Source organism: Suricata suricatta, chromosome 1, assembly GCF_006229205.1.
Source record: "Suricata suricatta isolate VVHF042 chromosome 1, meerkat_22Aug2017_6uvM2_HiC, whole genome shotgun sequence".
Classification (NCBI taxonomy): Eukaryota; Metazoa; Chordata; class Mammalia; order Carnivora; family Herpestidae; genus Suricata; species Suricata suricatta.
Genome location: NC_043700.1, coordinates 189,770,949 through 189,785,320, shown reverse-complemented (window position 1 = coordinate 189,785,320; position 14,372 = coordinate 189,770,949). Strand labels below are relative to the sequence as shown.

Below are 14,372 nucleotides of genomic sequence, written 5' to 3'. Positions count from 1 at the left end.
GAGCGGGCCGAAGCGGTGCGCGGGTTGCGGGAGCAGCGCGCCACGGAACGCCGGCTCCGCGGGCAGCTGGAGGATCTCCGCTGCCGCGTCTACGCGCTCGAGCTGTCGGAGATCGGCCTGCAGGGCCGCGTGGAGGACCTGGCGCAGCAAAACCGCAGCCTGCGAGAGGAGCGGGGCGCGCTGGCCCCGGGGGAGAGCGCGCGCCGCAGCGTCGCTGCCCGTCCCTGCAGCCCGGTAAGTGGGCGCAACCCGGGGCTCCAGTGAGTTTTCGGATTTCTCTTTCTCCTACAGCCACTTGCAAGTCACCAGCGCCTTCATTCCCCAATTTTCCTCTTTGTCTACTCGGATCCAGCCTCACCAGCCCCTTCCATCGGCCAATCCATCCATCCATCCATCCATCCATCCGTCCGTCACCTACCCACCTACCTGCATGGCCAGTCACACCTTCGCCTACCCATTCCTCAGCATAGCCACCTCATCGGCCATTTGTCCCCCTTCTCACCCTCCCCCCCTGTTAACCTGCACGTCCATCCATCCGCCTGTCTACCCATGCTCCATCGCCTCATCCACCCCTCCATCTGGCTGTCCATCTGTCCATCCAGCCACTCTACAGGGAGCCAACCAGCCACCCCTCATGCCTCCTCATCTGTCCCTCCTGTCCATCCATCTGTCCAGCAGGTAACGAGTCCAGCTGTGGGCCAGATGAGACCCTTGGGTCTGCAGTGTTACGTCGCTGCCATGCGCCCATAAGTTCTTCCCGATCCATCACCTCCTTCCGAAGATGATGGCCCCCTCTTCCACCTGCCCCCCAGCTCCAAAGGTGGGGACCTTCCCTGGTGGCAAGTGCCATCTGTGCTTCCTGACTGCTCCTCCCTTAGACTGTGAGCTCGGTGAGGGCAGGGCCCAGGTCTGGGGGCTCCTTGGAGCCTTGGTCCAGCATCAGCACACAGGGGGTCCCGGGACCATACAGTGGAAACCACACAGGGTCGGGTCCCTTTCTGGTTTTCTTAATGACTAGCTGTGTGACCTTGCGTGATTTTCTTAAGCTCTGCCTTTACTGAGGACAGATTGGACGTTTATTCTTTCTTTCACTGACAGAGGGGTAAAAGCGTGTGTTTAACACATCCCTGCCCTCCGGGGAGTTTTCGAAGGTGTTATTTCTTTCAGTGCTCAAGCGGACTGTGAGGCGGGTGCCAATGATATCCCCGTGCCACACAGGAGGCTCAGAGATGAGGCGCGTGGGTCTGTTGTCACAGCTAGTGGACAGCTGTCCAGCAGAACTGGAGCTTGGGGGTCCAGAGTGCTCTTTCTCCTGCCCCAACCCGCGTCCCTGGCAGGGAGAGTTAACTTAGCTCCTTGCAAGAGCTCGAGATCCCGCCTCCCTCTGATTTACATTTAAGGGAAAATCAGTGAGCAACCTTCCCGAAAGAAGGTAGCACATCAAACAAGCTAACACCGAAAGAAAAAAAAAATCCACTTTCTCTTTGGAGGAGATACATCTATTTCAAATCAACTAGACCTTTAAATGCACTGCGTTTTCTCAGGGAATGCAGCGCATCCTGCCTGGCTCATTAAAAAAAATTTTTTTTAAGGGTTTATTTATTTTTGAGAGACAGAGTGGTAGAGAAAGAGAGGGAGACACAGAATCCGAAGCAGCTCCAGGCTCTGAGCTGTCAGCACAGAGCCTGACGCAGGGCTCGAACCCACGAACTGTGAGATCATGACCTGAGCTGAAGTCAGATGCTTAGCTGACTGAGCCCCCCCAGGTGGCCCCGCCTGGCTCATTTTAATAGTGAGTTTCTCTGTGGTCATTTTGTAAAGAAAAGAACAACTCTATGCCCCTGTTTTCTCCCTTCTGTGTGGTCTAGTCTTTCTTCCTCTGTTATAGTCACCAGATAAAAGAAAACCAGTGTAATTTTCGTGTTGGCACCTTATTGTAATTCTGGAAAATAAATCACGTGTGGATGGAAATTGTCATTTATTGGAGCTGCCACAAACCCAGTGGTTGAGACACTAGTTCTGGAACTTGACGTCCAAAGTCAGGGCGTTGGCAGGATTCATGGGCCTCTGAGGCCGTGAGGGAGGGTCTGTTCCAGCCATCTTCCCTCTGTGATTTTAGAGCACATCCCCCCTCTCTGTTTTGTCTCTGTGTCTAAACGTCCCCTTTTCGTAAGAACACCAGTCATGACCTCCTCGTGACTGGTTGCATCTGCAAAGAACGCCCCGCGTCCAAAATCAGGTCACTTTCTGAGACACTGAGAGGAAGGCTTTCACTTGGGAATTTGGGGGGATGCGATTTGATCCGTCGCAAGCACCTCTGTGGACGAACAGCCGAGAAGACCCGTGAGGCGGCAGGCACGGGTGCTACGTGGCCAGCTTTGCCTGAGTGGATATTGACAAGGGCGTCTTGGTGCCAGCGCGATTTTCCGTGCCCTTGATCTGTCACGCGTCTAGTCCATCTGAAGAAGGGGGCGCTCTCTCGTCTTTATTTCCCAGATGAGGAAGTGAGGGCACTGGCCTTGTGAGCGCCGTGCTCTGCCCCTCCAGCAAGTGCTGGTCGGTGGCTCAGTAGTGGGTGTTTAACGGGTGCCTCCTTGGTGCCCACCCTTGGCTTGGGCCTTCGCTCAGTGCCGGGGCTGGGATAGATCCTACCACACACCCTGCCTGCTCGGGATGACAAGTCTCTTAGGCAGGGGGCTGGGGCTGAGGAAGGGGCCTGACAGTCAGTCTGTGGGTCTCTGCTGGGGGCCCCGGCATTTAGAATAGGGGCCGGGTGCGCCTGGGGGGCTCAGTCGGTTAAGCATCTGACTCTTGGTGTCGGCTCAGGTCATGATCTCACGGTTTGTGGGTTCCAGCCCTGTGTCGGGCTCTGTGCTGACAGCCTGGAGCCTGCTGGGATTCTGTTCCCTTTCTCCCTCTGCCCCTCCGTGTTCTCTTTCTGTCTCTCTCTCTTTCAAAAGAAACAAATAAACATTAAAAAAAAAAAAAAAGAAATGGGTTGGATCCAGGGCCACGGGGTGTGACAGTCTGCTAGGGTCTGTCTTACTTTCAGAGGGCAGTGCCAGCTCTGACTTGGGGCATTTGGGGGTTGAAAATGGTCACCTGGAGAGGGCTCCTGGGGAGACTTGGAGTGCCAGCCAGTTTCCAGCCTGCAGGGGGGTGTAGCTGAGGTCTGAAATTTCAGTGCTAGAACCTATTGATAACAAAAGCAGACGGTGCCCTTCAGGGTCTTGGTGGAGAAATGTATCAGTTTCAGCGGCCCGAGAGGCACACCGATGGCCGTGTAGGCAGAGCTCTGAGAACACGGCACGTGTATGATTTCCCAAAGCCCACAGTAGGTTTCCGAAGGGATTGGAGCCCAGAGGGGTTAAGGTGTTTTACCCCTTTCTCTAGAGAGCCATGGGACCCCCCAAATGATCTCCTGTAAACCTCCTGGCTCTTGTCACCCTGGGATCAAGTTCAACCTCCTACCCATGGCATTCGAGGCCCCTGCTGCTCTAGGCTGGGCTCCTTCTCCAGGCTCATTGCTCACTTCCCTGCCCCCTCACCCTGTCCTGGCCACACTGAACTCCTGAATGCTCCAGGCTCTTCCCGCCTGTAGCCTACCCTGTGTCTAGAAGCTTCTATCACCTGCTCCACTCGGCTGCTCAATAAACACCTGCTATTCTGTCTCCATTCAGTGGGAATGCCACTTCCTCCAGGAAGACTTCCCTAACCTCCAGCTCGTTCCCTCCTCAGTGCCCCTGTAGTGGCCCCCGGAGGCCCTAATTCGCACCCTAATTCTGGCTGGTGTTTGCTCTTCATCTGAATCAGCCCTGAACCCAGGGACCTGACCACAGCTGGGAGGCGCTTGGTAAGCTAGTGGTTCGGTGGATAAGTAAGCACCAAAAGAGATTTTTGCTCCACTGACCGTGGCAAATGGAAACTCTCTGCCGGAGGGACCATCTCAGGAGGCAGTGCTCTGGGAGCCCCGGGTGGTGTCCGCTATGGGGAAGTGCATGAAATAGAAAATTGCCCATCACCAGGGAGCCGTCCCCTCAACAGCCCAGTGGATTCCTGTGATGTGCGCTGGGCGTCCTGGTGAAGCGAACCATCAAGGGAAGATGTCTTATTTCCTTTGTGTTTACAAACACCTTTCCACGCAGGATGTCACCGCGCTGGGAGGTAGCCAGGCAGGAAGGCCCCTGTCCTTGTACCCAGCCTCAAAGAGAAGGCACACGGCTGGTCTGGATCACACACTTTCCAGTCTGCAGAGCAAATGGCTTGGGGGCCCAGATCCTGAAGGGACTGGTCACTGCAATGACAAACTGTGGCCCGGGGCAGAGTTTGGGGAGGGCGTTTCTGCTCAGGGGCACGGGCGAAAGGAAATTTAAAAGGACTCTGCTTTGCAAGACAAGAAAGGGCACTGGGGCTGGATGGGGGACCCTGCTCTTAGAAATGTTATACAGGAGACAGACACAGGTGCGGACAGGGGAGATCTGGGCCCTGGACTGCTACAGCAGGGGACAGCCCAGGGCCTGTGGTCTGGTCTAGAGGGAGGCTTGTGCAGGGAGATGAAAAGTCACACACTTAAAAATGTGGTCCCAGAGCAGGGATCATGCATCAAGAACGCAGGTTTCTTCCTCTGCCCCTGCAGTGTGGGTAGAGCACCCCCTGGTGGCGTTTACAGGAATCGTTTCATTGTGCAGCAAGTTCAAGTTGTAGGCAGCCCCTTCCCTGCTCAGGGCTCGCACTTGTGCAGAAATGTGTATTGCATAGTTGGAACTCTGGTGTAAGCAAGGACCTTAAAACACTGGCCGATCATGTCAAAAATTAAAAAGCAAACCCATGGACATACAAGTCATATAAAAGGAAAGACAAATGTCTAGTGATCTAACACAGAAAGATCAAGTCCATTAGTTACAGAAGAAATACACGTACACAAAACCTCAAGGTTCCATTTTCTTCTGAATATTTGTCAAATAATAAAAGTGAAAACCTAACTGTCCTCTTAGAAGAACCTGACTTGGTAAATAAAGGCATCCCTTACGTCAGAGATTATGTTTCATGGCTATAAAGTACCTCCTTATAGAAGGACTTGTGGGAACATGATCCTTCGGTATCATCAGATGAGAAATGCATGAAGCAGAAATGGACATTCTGTAGAAATAGACCTTTGGAAGAATTTAAATGTCTCCGTCTCCTCACACATCGATCATGTTTGTGTCCGGATAGCTCTGTCTTCCTCATTCTCTTCTTTCTTATCTTTCACAATAATTGCATGTGAGAGCTGAAGTAAGAGCTCACGTAAGATTGGGGGCTGCTCCCTGAGCACTGAAAGACTGGAAGACAAGAGCAGGGGCGGTCGGGGGGGGGGCCCAGGGAAGGGCAGAGAAAGCCCAGATCCGGTTCAAGACCCGAGCTCTGGTTCCGTTCTCCCGCTGTGAGTGCTGTGTGACCTTGGATAAGTCACTCTTCCTCTCTGAGTAGTGACTTTGACACCTGTGAAACGAAGAGGGTGTAGAATCTTCTTCTAGGATGCCCCCTCCCCCATCAGGTCGCCTCCCCAAGGTGGGGGGGGGTGTCTGTGTGTTTTATCCGCGGCGGTGTCCCCGGCTCCAGAACGGCGTCTGTCACTTAGCTGATGCTCGGCAAGTATTTGTTGAACTGAATTGAAGTCAACTTGGGGGTCGGAAGATCCAAACAGAAGCGATGGGCACAGCAGTGCTGGCCTCCGGGCCTCTCCTCCGTCCGTTCTTTCCTCCTCCTCCTCCTCCTCCCCGCCATCACTCCTCCTGCCCCCTCCTCCTCCTCACATTACCTTCTCTCTCCTCCTTTCTCCTCTGCCCTCTCTCTCTCGCCTCCATTTCCCCGTCGCCACCTCCTTCCCACGGTGATTTTAAGCTGCTGACGAACGTGCTTCATTCTGAGCAGCTGGGAAGCAAGTGGGAACATGCGAGAGGCAGCACCAAGCGCGGCAGGGGCCACCGCGGGCCCCGCGCACAGAACTCGATCTGGCGCCCGGGCCCCTCTGACTTTGGTGGCTTTGGGCTGAGGCCTGCTTTGTGGCAAAACTTCTGTGGGGGGGGTCTAAGGTCTGTGGTCTGTGAGGACGCCGGATGTGACATCGCACTGAAGGCCCCAGACCCACAGAGTCAGGGGGAGGGCCTTAATTTAGGGGAGGGCCAGGGAGGCCTTGTGGAAGATCTGGCCTTTGCACTGAGCCCAGAGAGCAGCAGAGGGGTGGACAGAGAGGCAGGTGGAAGGCACTTGGGGTGCAGGGCTCTGAGGCAGGGTCGGGGCAGGAGGGTCCCTTTAAGGAGCAGAATGAGGGTGGGGGCAGTGGGGCCGGGCCGGGCAGGAGTTTTCTCTTTCTGCGCAGCAGTGGGAAGTGGGACATTGGAGACAGGACAGCAAGCTGGTCTGGTTTCCATTTCATGGCCGGGGGTGCGGGGGGGATCATTCCCCTGCTGAGCCAGGGTGCCAGGGAGGGGCTGACAGAGAGGTGCGGGCAACCCCTGTCCTTCCTAGGAAGACATGCAGCCAGGGAGAAGGAACAGCATATGCGAAGTGCAGAGGCAGGCAAGAGCCAGGCTGGGGTGGGTGCAGGGAGGCCCCCGTGAGCAGAAACCTGGGTGAGGAGTCTCGGCGCCTCCCCCGCCCCCCGGCAGCCTGTGGGTGGCCAGCGGTGCCTTATGGCAGCATTGAACTGATCCCAGCTGGAAGGGAGCCGCCGGAGGCCTGTCCGTGGGAGAGGGCAAGCTAGGGGGGCTCCCTGGCACTGTGATCGGGATGCGGGGGAGCAGGAGGCCCGGCTAGGAGTCGATGCAGGGCTCTGCTGAGAGCAGGTGAGCACCTGGGGGGCAGGGGACAGGGGACGGGTGTTACCTGTCTGCCTCCGTTTCCCCTGTATCTAGAATAGCACCTGACACACAGCTGGAGCCTATTAAGTGCTGGTTGAGCAAGTCCTGAATATCTGTCTTTCTGCAAGTTCTGCCTCTCCATCTATCAGACATTTATTAAGCACCTAGTGTGTGCCAAGGCTAAGGTGAGGGTGCCGACCGCCTGAGGCCAAGTGGAAGGCTTGAAGGACTCAGGGTCTAGTGGGGAAGCAGGCAGAGAAGCGGAGCGCCCATTAGATTCTGGTTACAAGTAGCAGGGGCCGTGGGAGGCCGGAGGGGACTCGTCCCCAGCCCCTCGGGCAGTGGATCAGAGCTGAGCTGTCCCTAAACGATGTCCTGCAGGGGGGGTGCTGCCTTGGGGAAGCTCTCACCACACAGCCAAAGGGAGGGGGTGCCCCCCCGGAGACCATGGCTGCAGCATTTGGGTCTTGTTGACGGAGGAGGGACAGGACCGCCTGGGGCCCCGGATAGGCACCCGCCTCTGCTGGTGGGACTCAGAGGGACCTTCAGGAAGGAGAGGGGACCCGGGGCATTTGGTGCCACTCTAGGGAGCCCAGGGGCATCGTGGCTGGACAGACGAGCTGCTCGGAGAACTGAGTGCCCGTCTCACAGTCTGCTGGTCGGAGCGGTGCTCATAGGAGGGGGTTGGCCTGAGGACCACGAGCGCGGGCCGGGTCAGGCCCTGTGCCCTCTGCTCTCAGCTGGGATCCGGCTCCCTCCGGAGTCGTCGGCTGGGCCTGGACGGAGTATCCTCACTGCTCTCTCCTTGTGTCTTCCTCAAGGACGCCCTGAGCCAGCTTGGGGACGAGCCGCTGCCCCTGCCCGGGGAGGGCGCCCTGGATGCCCGCCGGAGCCCCAGCTCGCAAACCACCCTCTGCTCCGCTGGTGCCCCTGGACCCGGTGGCTTAACAGGTGTGTGGGTGCTGCGGTGCGTGGGGTGCCCGCACGGACCTCCCCTGCCAGCCTGGCTCACCTAGGACATGCTGGTGTGCCGGGGGCAGGGTGTGACTGCTGCCTTCTACAGATGGGAAGCTAAGGCTCAGAGAGGTAGTGTCGCTTGCTTGATGTCACACAGCTGGAAAAGGTGGGATCAGGGCGTGCAATGTCCAGGACAAGGCCCTTGACTTGGGGCCACCCCCTCCGCCCTCAGAAGGTGCCGGCCAGGGGACACTGTTCTGGCACGGGGCAGCCGGGTCTCAGGAAGGGGTGTCTTGGCAGAAGACCATGTAGTGACTGTTCCATCCCCCACTCCTGCCCCATGACAGCTCAGGTGTGAGACAGGGGTGAGGTCTGGGAGCGACCAGGGCTTCGGAGCTCCTTGTCCCTAACTTGTCCCTAGTGGGAACCAATGTGGTGACAGTCTTGGGCACGGCTTCCAGTGTCTCTGTTCCAAAAGCCATGGCACATGGGGAGCCCCAAAGCTATGATGTCCAACTCGCTGTCTCCCAAGGCCAAATGCAGTTTGCCGATGAAGGGGTTACTTATGCCCAGCGGTGCCAGTGACGGGCCCCCGACCCTCCCCCTCTGTCCTGTTTCTGGGGAGCAGAGCCGGCAAGTCACACAAGGTCAGATTTGTCCTTGGAAGAGGAAGGGGTGTCTGGTGGTGACGTCTAGTGCCCCCCCATGTCTGCGCACCGCCCTGCGGGGCTGGGGGCAGCGCAGGGGACTGGCTCCCCGTGCGACTGGGAGGGGCCGGGTTGAGGCAGGTATCACGGGTTTCATCATCTGCGTGAGCTCTGTGGTCAGTGACAGTGGCTTCCAGACCCAACCCGCTGCCCCTCAGCGCAGCCACTGCCCATCTGGGAGCCTGGTTTCCTCGCCCGGCAGGTGGTGGCCGTCGGCCATCTCTGGGGCTCAGAGGGCTTGAGTCCGTGAGAAGTGTGGCCGTCCCAAGAGCAGGGGACTCAGTCGCTCACGGTGGTTGTGGGAACACCTCCAGGAGGGTCTCTTTAACTCTTGGGGTCCTTTGCATCCAGGCTGGCCCTCCGAGGGGTGCTGCTCCCAGGACTGTGGTGGGGCCGGACGAGGCCTGGAGACCACAGACAAGTCCCTGGAAGATGTCACAGGATCTGACCTTGGACGGGTGAGGCCAGAGGCTTTCTGAGAGCGCAGGGCTCCAGCCCCACTGTGCATGGGAGCTGGGAGAAGGGGCTAAAGGAGGAGGGCTTGGAAGAACATTCTGGAAATAACTGAGAGGGAGATGCGAGGAGAGGGAATGTAACAGCCTGAGACCTGGGTGAGGAGTGGGCAGGCAGGGGGCCCCCAACTGTGTGCCCAGGCCTGGCCGCCACACCACGCATGGAATCACCAGAACCCCCGCCCACCCATGGGGTAGGAGCCGTGAGCCCTGTTCTGGGGGAGGGGGAACACAGGGCTCCCAAAGCTGCTGTGGTTTCCCAAGGCCACACGGCCCCAGAGGCAGACCCCGAGTTTCCATCTGCTGGGCCCACACCCCGAACCACACTGTCCCCTCCACCGTCCTCTGCTCTGTGGCTTCCCAAGTCCACTTCCATCTCCTGCCACAGGACAGAGACGTGTTCGGTCCAGCGCCGAGGCCCCTCCAGCCCCGACGTGGCTCTGCGGGTCATTCACGTCCCGCTCCGGGGCCCCTGAGTGCGGTGCTGGATCACACCCAAAGTGAGACGGCGCTGCGGGCTGTGTGTGTGGCCAGGAGGGCCTCCCGGAAGAGGTGGACAGCAGTGGAGGGACAGAGTGCCACAGTCAGGCGCACGGGCACAGATGGGGCAGGGCAGAGACCAGCAGTGAGACGGGGCCTCTGTGGAGACAGGCTTCCCCTCCCAGGCCCCTCCCCCCAGCAGCCCAGCCCCAGCACCCCCCCCCCCCCCCCCCCCCCCCCCCCCCCCCCCCCCCCCCCCCCCCCCCCCCCCCCCCCCCCCCCCCCCCGCCTGGGAGCCGGGCCAGTCTCCTCCCTGGATACGTGCCCTGAGTATGTGTGTTGTGGGCCTGGCACTGGTCTGGGCCCAGGGCCCCTGTCCTTGGAGCAGACAGTCTACACCGCCCCGTCCCCTAGAGTCTTCTGTGACGATGGAAATTTTCCGCCCCTGTGCTGTCCAGTAGAGGAGGCATGGGCCTCAGGCTTCTGAGCTCTTGCCGCGTGGCTGGTGGCCTGTGGCTTCCATATGGGACATGCAGGGCTGAGGGGGGTTAGACGACGCCATGTAGATGTGCAGCAGGATGTGGGGGGCACAGTAAAGGGGGGCGTGAACCGTGTGGGGAAATGGTCAGGGGCTTCTTGAGGAAGTAACATCCAGCAGAGATATGAATCGATTGAGAGTAAGCCAGGAGGGGATCTGGGGAAGGATAGTCTGGGCAGAGGGAAGAGCAGGTGCAAAGGTCCTGGGGGGCGCCAGGCTTGGCGTGTTAGGGAGGCCTCCGTGGCTGGATGAGGAAGCGCCGAGAGCATCAGAAGATGAGGTCTGAGAGGTGTGGGACGGAACAGGGCAAGGGGCTGCTCACGCCTTCTCTCTCTTCTCTTTCCGTCCCTCGCAGGCTCCGGCCGAGCCCAGCTTAGATAAGCAGACTCTTCTCACCCTTGGCTGCCCTCCCAGGGATGGCTCGCTCCTCCCGGTGGAGCTGGCCTGGACTTCGGAGCAGAGAGTAGCCGCTGTCCAGGTCCTGGTGCAGACATCCACACTCCCTCCCTGGGGGCCGGCCGGGGACCCCCCTGCCCTGCCACCGCCGCCGCCTCTCTGGGAGGCTTCTCCACCAGAATCCCAGGTGCGACGGGTCCTGGACACCAGGTTCCCACCTGCTCCCAGAGCCAGAGGACCCGCCTGCCGCAATCACCGCTGGGCAAGCAGCCAGGAGGCCTCCCTCTGCCCCGAGCGCCCGCAGATCACAAGTCACCAACTCAAGGCACCCAGAGATCCGAAAGGCCCTTGGAAGGAGGAGGGAGGGCCCCCAGAGTGGAGAACTGAGGAGCAGACGGCAAGGAGGACTCTGGGCAGGGAGGAGGAAGACCTCGGTGACAAGAGCAAGCCAAGTCAGGAAAGCCGAGAGGACCCGGGCCCGGTGGACGGCGTCAGAGCCCCAGGGGGCGTGCCCACCAAGAATGGGGCTTCAGAAACCCCTGCCTCCGCCTCCTGCCCTTGGTCCAGGCCAAAGCTCCCATTGCTGCTTCTGCAGGGAGAGGCCTCAGTGTCAACTGAGGGCCCCCCACCCCTGAGCGGGGGTCGGAGGGAAGGAGGGCTTTCATCATCAGAGGAGGAAGAGACTCCCCCAGCCCGGGCCCAGGGCTCCCAGAGGCCGTCTCCAGCAGGCGCTCAGCCCTGTGCAGGGCAGGGCGAGGACACGCGTGTGTGGTCTGGAAACACCCTGGATGTGCAAGCAGGAAGCGCTGGGCACCAAAGGCACGAAGAGAAGGAGGAGAAGGCATCGCCTCCAGAAGGGTCTTGCCTGGGCCCCAGGGGTGCCCCAGGGGAGCCTGGCCCCGAGGAGCGTGAGCCCCAGGAAACGCTCTTCCCAGCGGCAGACGGAGGTCTGACACTGTCTCCCCGATTGGCCTTTCCACCCAGGGGAACGGAGCCCCCCAGTGACCCATGGGCTCTGAGCCAAGGACCTGACAGATCTGAGCTCAGAACAGACGACGACTTTGAAAAGGAGGCGGAAACTTCTTTCCGGCAACTCTTCATCCCGGAGCGTGGGGGCGGGGGTCGATGGTGGCCAACCTCCAGGCTGGCCGGAGAGAGCAGGAACTCAGCTCGGAAACGGCCTGGCCGCCAGGACAACGCTCGCTCCCATCAGGCTTTGACAAACCAGGGATGGGATATGTGTTTGGCCAGGGAGGTCAGACCCGGGGGGACTAGTGAACAGGTTGCCCCGGGAGGGACGGAGGTCCTGGGAGCCAACGCCCTTCTCCCGGGGACGGTGCTCGATTTGGATGACGCGTGTCCGAGCCCAGAGCGGCCCTCCAGGCTGGCGGGAAACCAGGCCTCCCTGGCGCTAGGAGCCCTTGAAGGAGAGAGGAGGTTTCACCAGGTCATTTCCAGGCTGGAGAAGGAGAGAAGCCAGGAGTCACATGAGAGCGCCGAGCCGAGGGGTGACAGAGAGAGAGGCCACAGCAAAGCGTGCGCCCTCGAGACAGAGAGGGAGAGAAATGCGACGGAGATAGCCACGCTCGAACAGGAGAAGAGCAGGCTCTCAGGAGAGGTCTCTCACCTGAAGAGGGAGCTGGGCCAATATTGGCAGGTCATCTCTGACCTGGAAGACTGCAACGGGAAAAGTTACGGCAAAATTTCCGAGCTCGAGGAGGAAAACGAGCAGTTGAAAAGGCACCTGGCCCAGCTTCAGAAAGCCATGGCCGAGAGCGCCAGGAAGTCCAAAGGCCTGATGGAGCACGTCACGCTGGAAAAGCAGGAGCTCAAGGCGCTGATCTCGGAGCTGGGGGTCACTTACAAGGAGCTGATGAAGGGTGTGGTGCTGGGCATAGAAGACACGGTCCAGGCCTTCAGGGGGGAGAACGCCCATCTTCTGAGCAGGATCCGCGTCCTGGAGACAGAAGTCGCCTTGGGGGCCAGCACGGCTGTGGGCCGCCTGGTGAGAGCTGAGGAGGGTCCACACGGGGAAAGCAAGATGCTGGGGCACAAGGCGAGTGCTGTGGAAAGGGGGGTACAGGTGACTCAGCTTTCTGGGCAGCTGACTGCAGGAGCCCACGGGCCGCCCTTGGAGGAGAATCCAGTTCCGACTGACAGGTGCACGGGGCCCTCCTTGGGCACAGAGAACTCCAGAAGTGATGCCAATTCTGCCACTTTGTCGCTGGTGTGGGGAAGTGCAGAAGTACCCAGGGGTCCGCGAGGAAACATCAAGGGAGCAGGAGTGGAAGAAGTACGTTTGGAAAAGGAGAAAAGACCGTGGTGTTCTGCAGACCCAGCGCAAGCTCTGAGGGCCCTGAGCAATGGCCTCCAGGTAGGTTGAGCGCATATAGGTGCTTTCTCCCCATCAGAGAGTGTGGGCCGTCCCCTCTCCCAGGGGAGCCTCCAGCAGCCCCCGGAGGAGGTCATCTCCATTTAGCAGGTGCGAGAACGTGGGCACAGGGGGGGTTTAAGGAACTCGGGCAGTCAGGGTAAAGTGCCACCTAGACGGGCCCGTCCTGTGCACAACCTCAGACACCAGCCTGCTGCTGTGCTCCGGCTGTCTAGAAGGGGGTCCGGTGGGATGGTGGTGGAGGGGGTCAGGTTCAAGTTTAACATCAGAGCCCACATTGTCAGCGGCGCCTGGGTGGCTCAGTCGGTTAAGCATCAACTTTGGCTCAGGGCATGATCTTGCAGTTCGTGAGTTCACGCCCCATGTTGGGCTCTGTGCTGACAGCTCAGAGCCTGGAGCCTGCTTCCGATTCTGTGTCTCCCTCTCTCTGCCTCTCCTCTGCGCATACACACACACACACACACATACTCTCAAAAAATAAATAAACATTAAAAAATTAGAAAAAAAAAGCGCATATTTTCAGATCCAGGAGATTTTCAAGCAGTCCAGGTCCTAATTCTGCACATTGGGTTTTTCTCTCACTCTCTTTTTTAAAGATATTTGGCGTGTAACATTGTATAAGCTTTAAGGTGCACAAGTACTGACTTGAAACATTTATGTGTTTCAATATGGTCACCACGTAGGTTGGCGAACAGCTCCATCAGGCTCTGTGTTCGTCTCAAAAGGGACAGTCAAAAGAGCAGGGGCTTTGGGACTCACTTGGAGGCCAAACCCAGCTCTGTACTGACCACATCTGCGATTTGGCCCAGGCACATGCTTCCCGAGTCCTTGTCCACACGTGTGGACGGTACTCGATGGTCAGGAATTTCAGGAAGAAATGCTTTGTCACTCTCGGCGGTCCTGCATATCTGTTAAGGCATTTAGCATTGAACCTTTTGTACCCAGTCATATTCATTCATTCATTCATTCTCTCTCTCTCTCTCTCTCTCTCTCTCTCTCTCTCTCTCTCTCTCCAGCAGTTTTATCATTCATTGCAGAGGATTCTCTTTGGGGGTTTTGCTGATTTTCTTCATTGTATGTCTGTATTTTATTTCACTGGACTTTTTTTTAAACTTATAATAGTTTATTGTCAAATTGGTTTCCATATAACACCCAGTGCTTCTCCCCATAAGTGCCCTCCTCCGTGACCATCACCCTCTTCCCTCCCTCCCCCTTCCCTTTCAGTCCATGGTTCATTTTCAGTATTCAGTAGTCTGTCATGATTTGTGTCCCTCACTCTCCCCAGCTCTCTTTCCCCCTTCCCCTCCCTAGGGTCCTCCATTAGGTTTGTCCTGTTAGACCTATGAATGCAAACATATGGTATCTGTCCTTCTCTGCCTGACTTATTTCGCTTAGCATGACACTCTCAAGGTCCATCCACTTTCCTACAAATGGCCAGATTTCATTCTTTCTCCTTGCCATGTAATACTCCATTGTGTATATAGACCACATCTTCTTGATCCATTCATCAGGTGATGGACATTTAGGCTCTTTCCATGATTTGGCTAT

General features: G+C 58.1%; 1 protein-coding gene across 1 annotated transcript in view; it reads left to right on the top strand.

Annotated features, from left to right (window-relative positions):
- Positions 1 to 14,372, top strand: part of C1H4orf50 (chromosome 1 C4orf50 homolog) — a 53,338-nt gene that overhangs the window by 11,952 nt on the left and 27,014 nt on the right. Inside the window, exons 5-8 of the mRNA XM_029952460.1 lie at positions 14 to 234; positions 7,664 to 7,793; positions 8,858 to 8,964; positions 10,392 to 12,806. Of these exons, the coding sequence (XP_029808320.1) occupies positions 14 to 234; positions 7,664 to 7,793; positions 8,858 to 8,964; positions 10,392 to 12,806 (2,873 nt within the window). The remainder of the gene's footprint in view (positions 1 to 13; positions 235 to 7,663; positions 7,794 to 8,857; positions 8,965 to 10,391; positions 12,807 to 14,372) is intronic.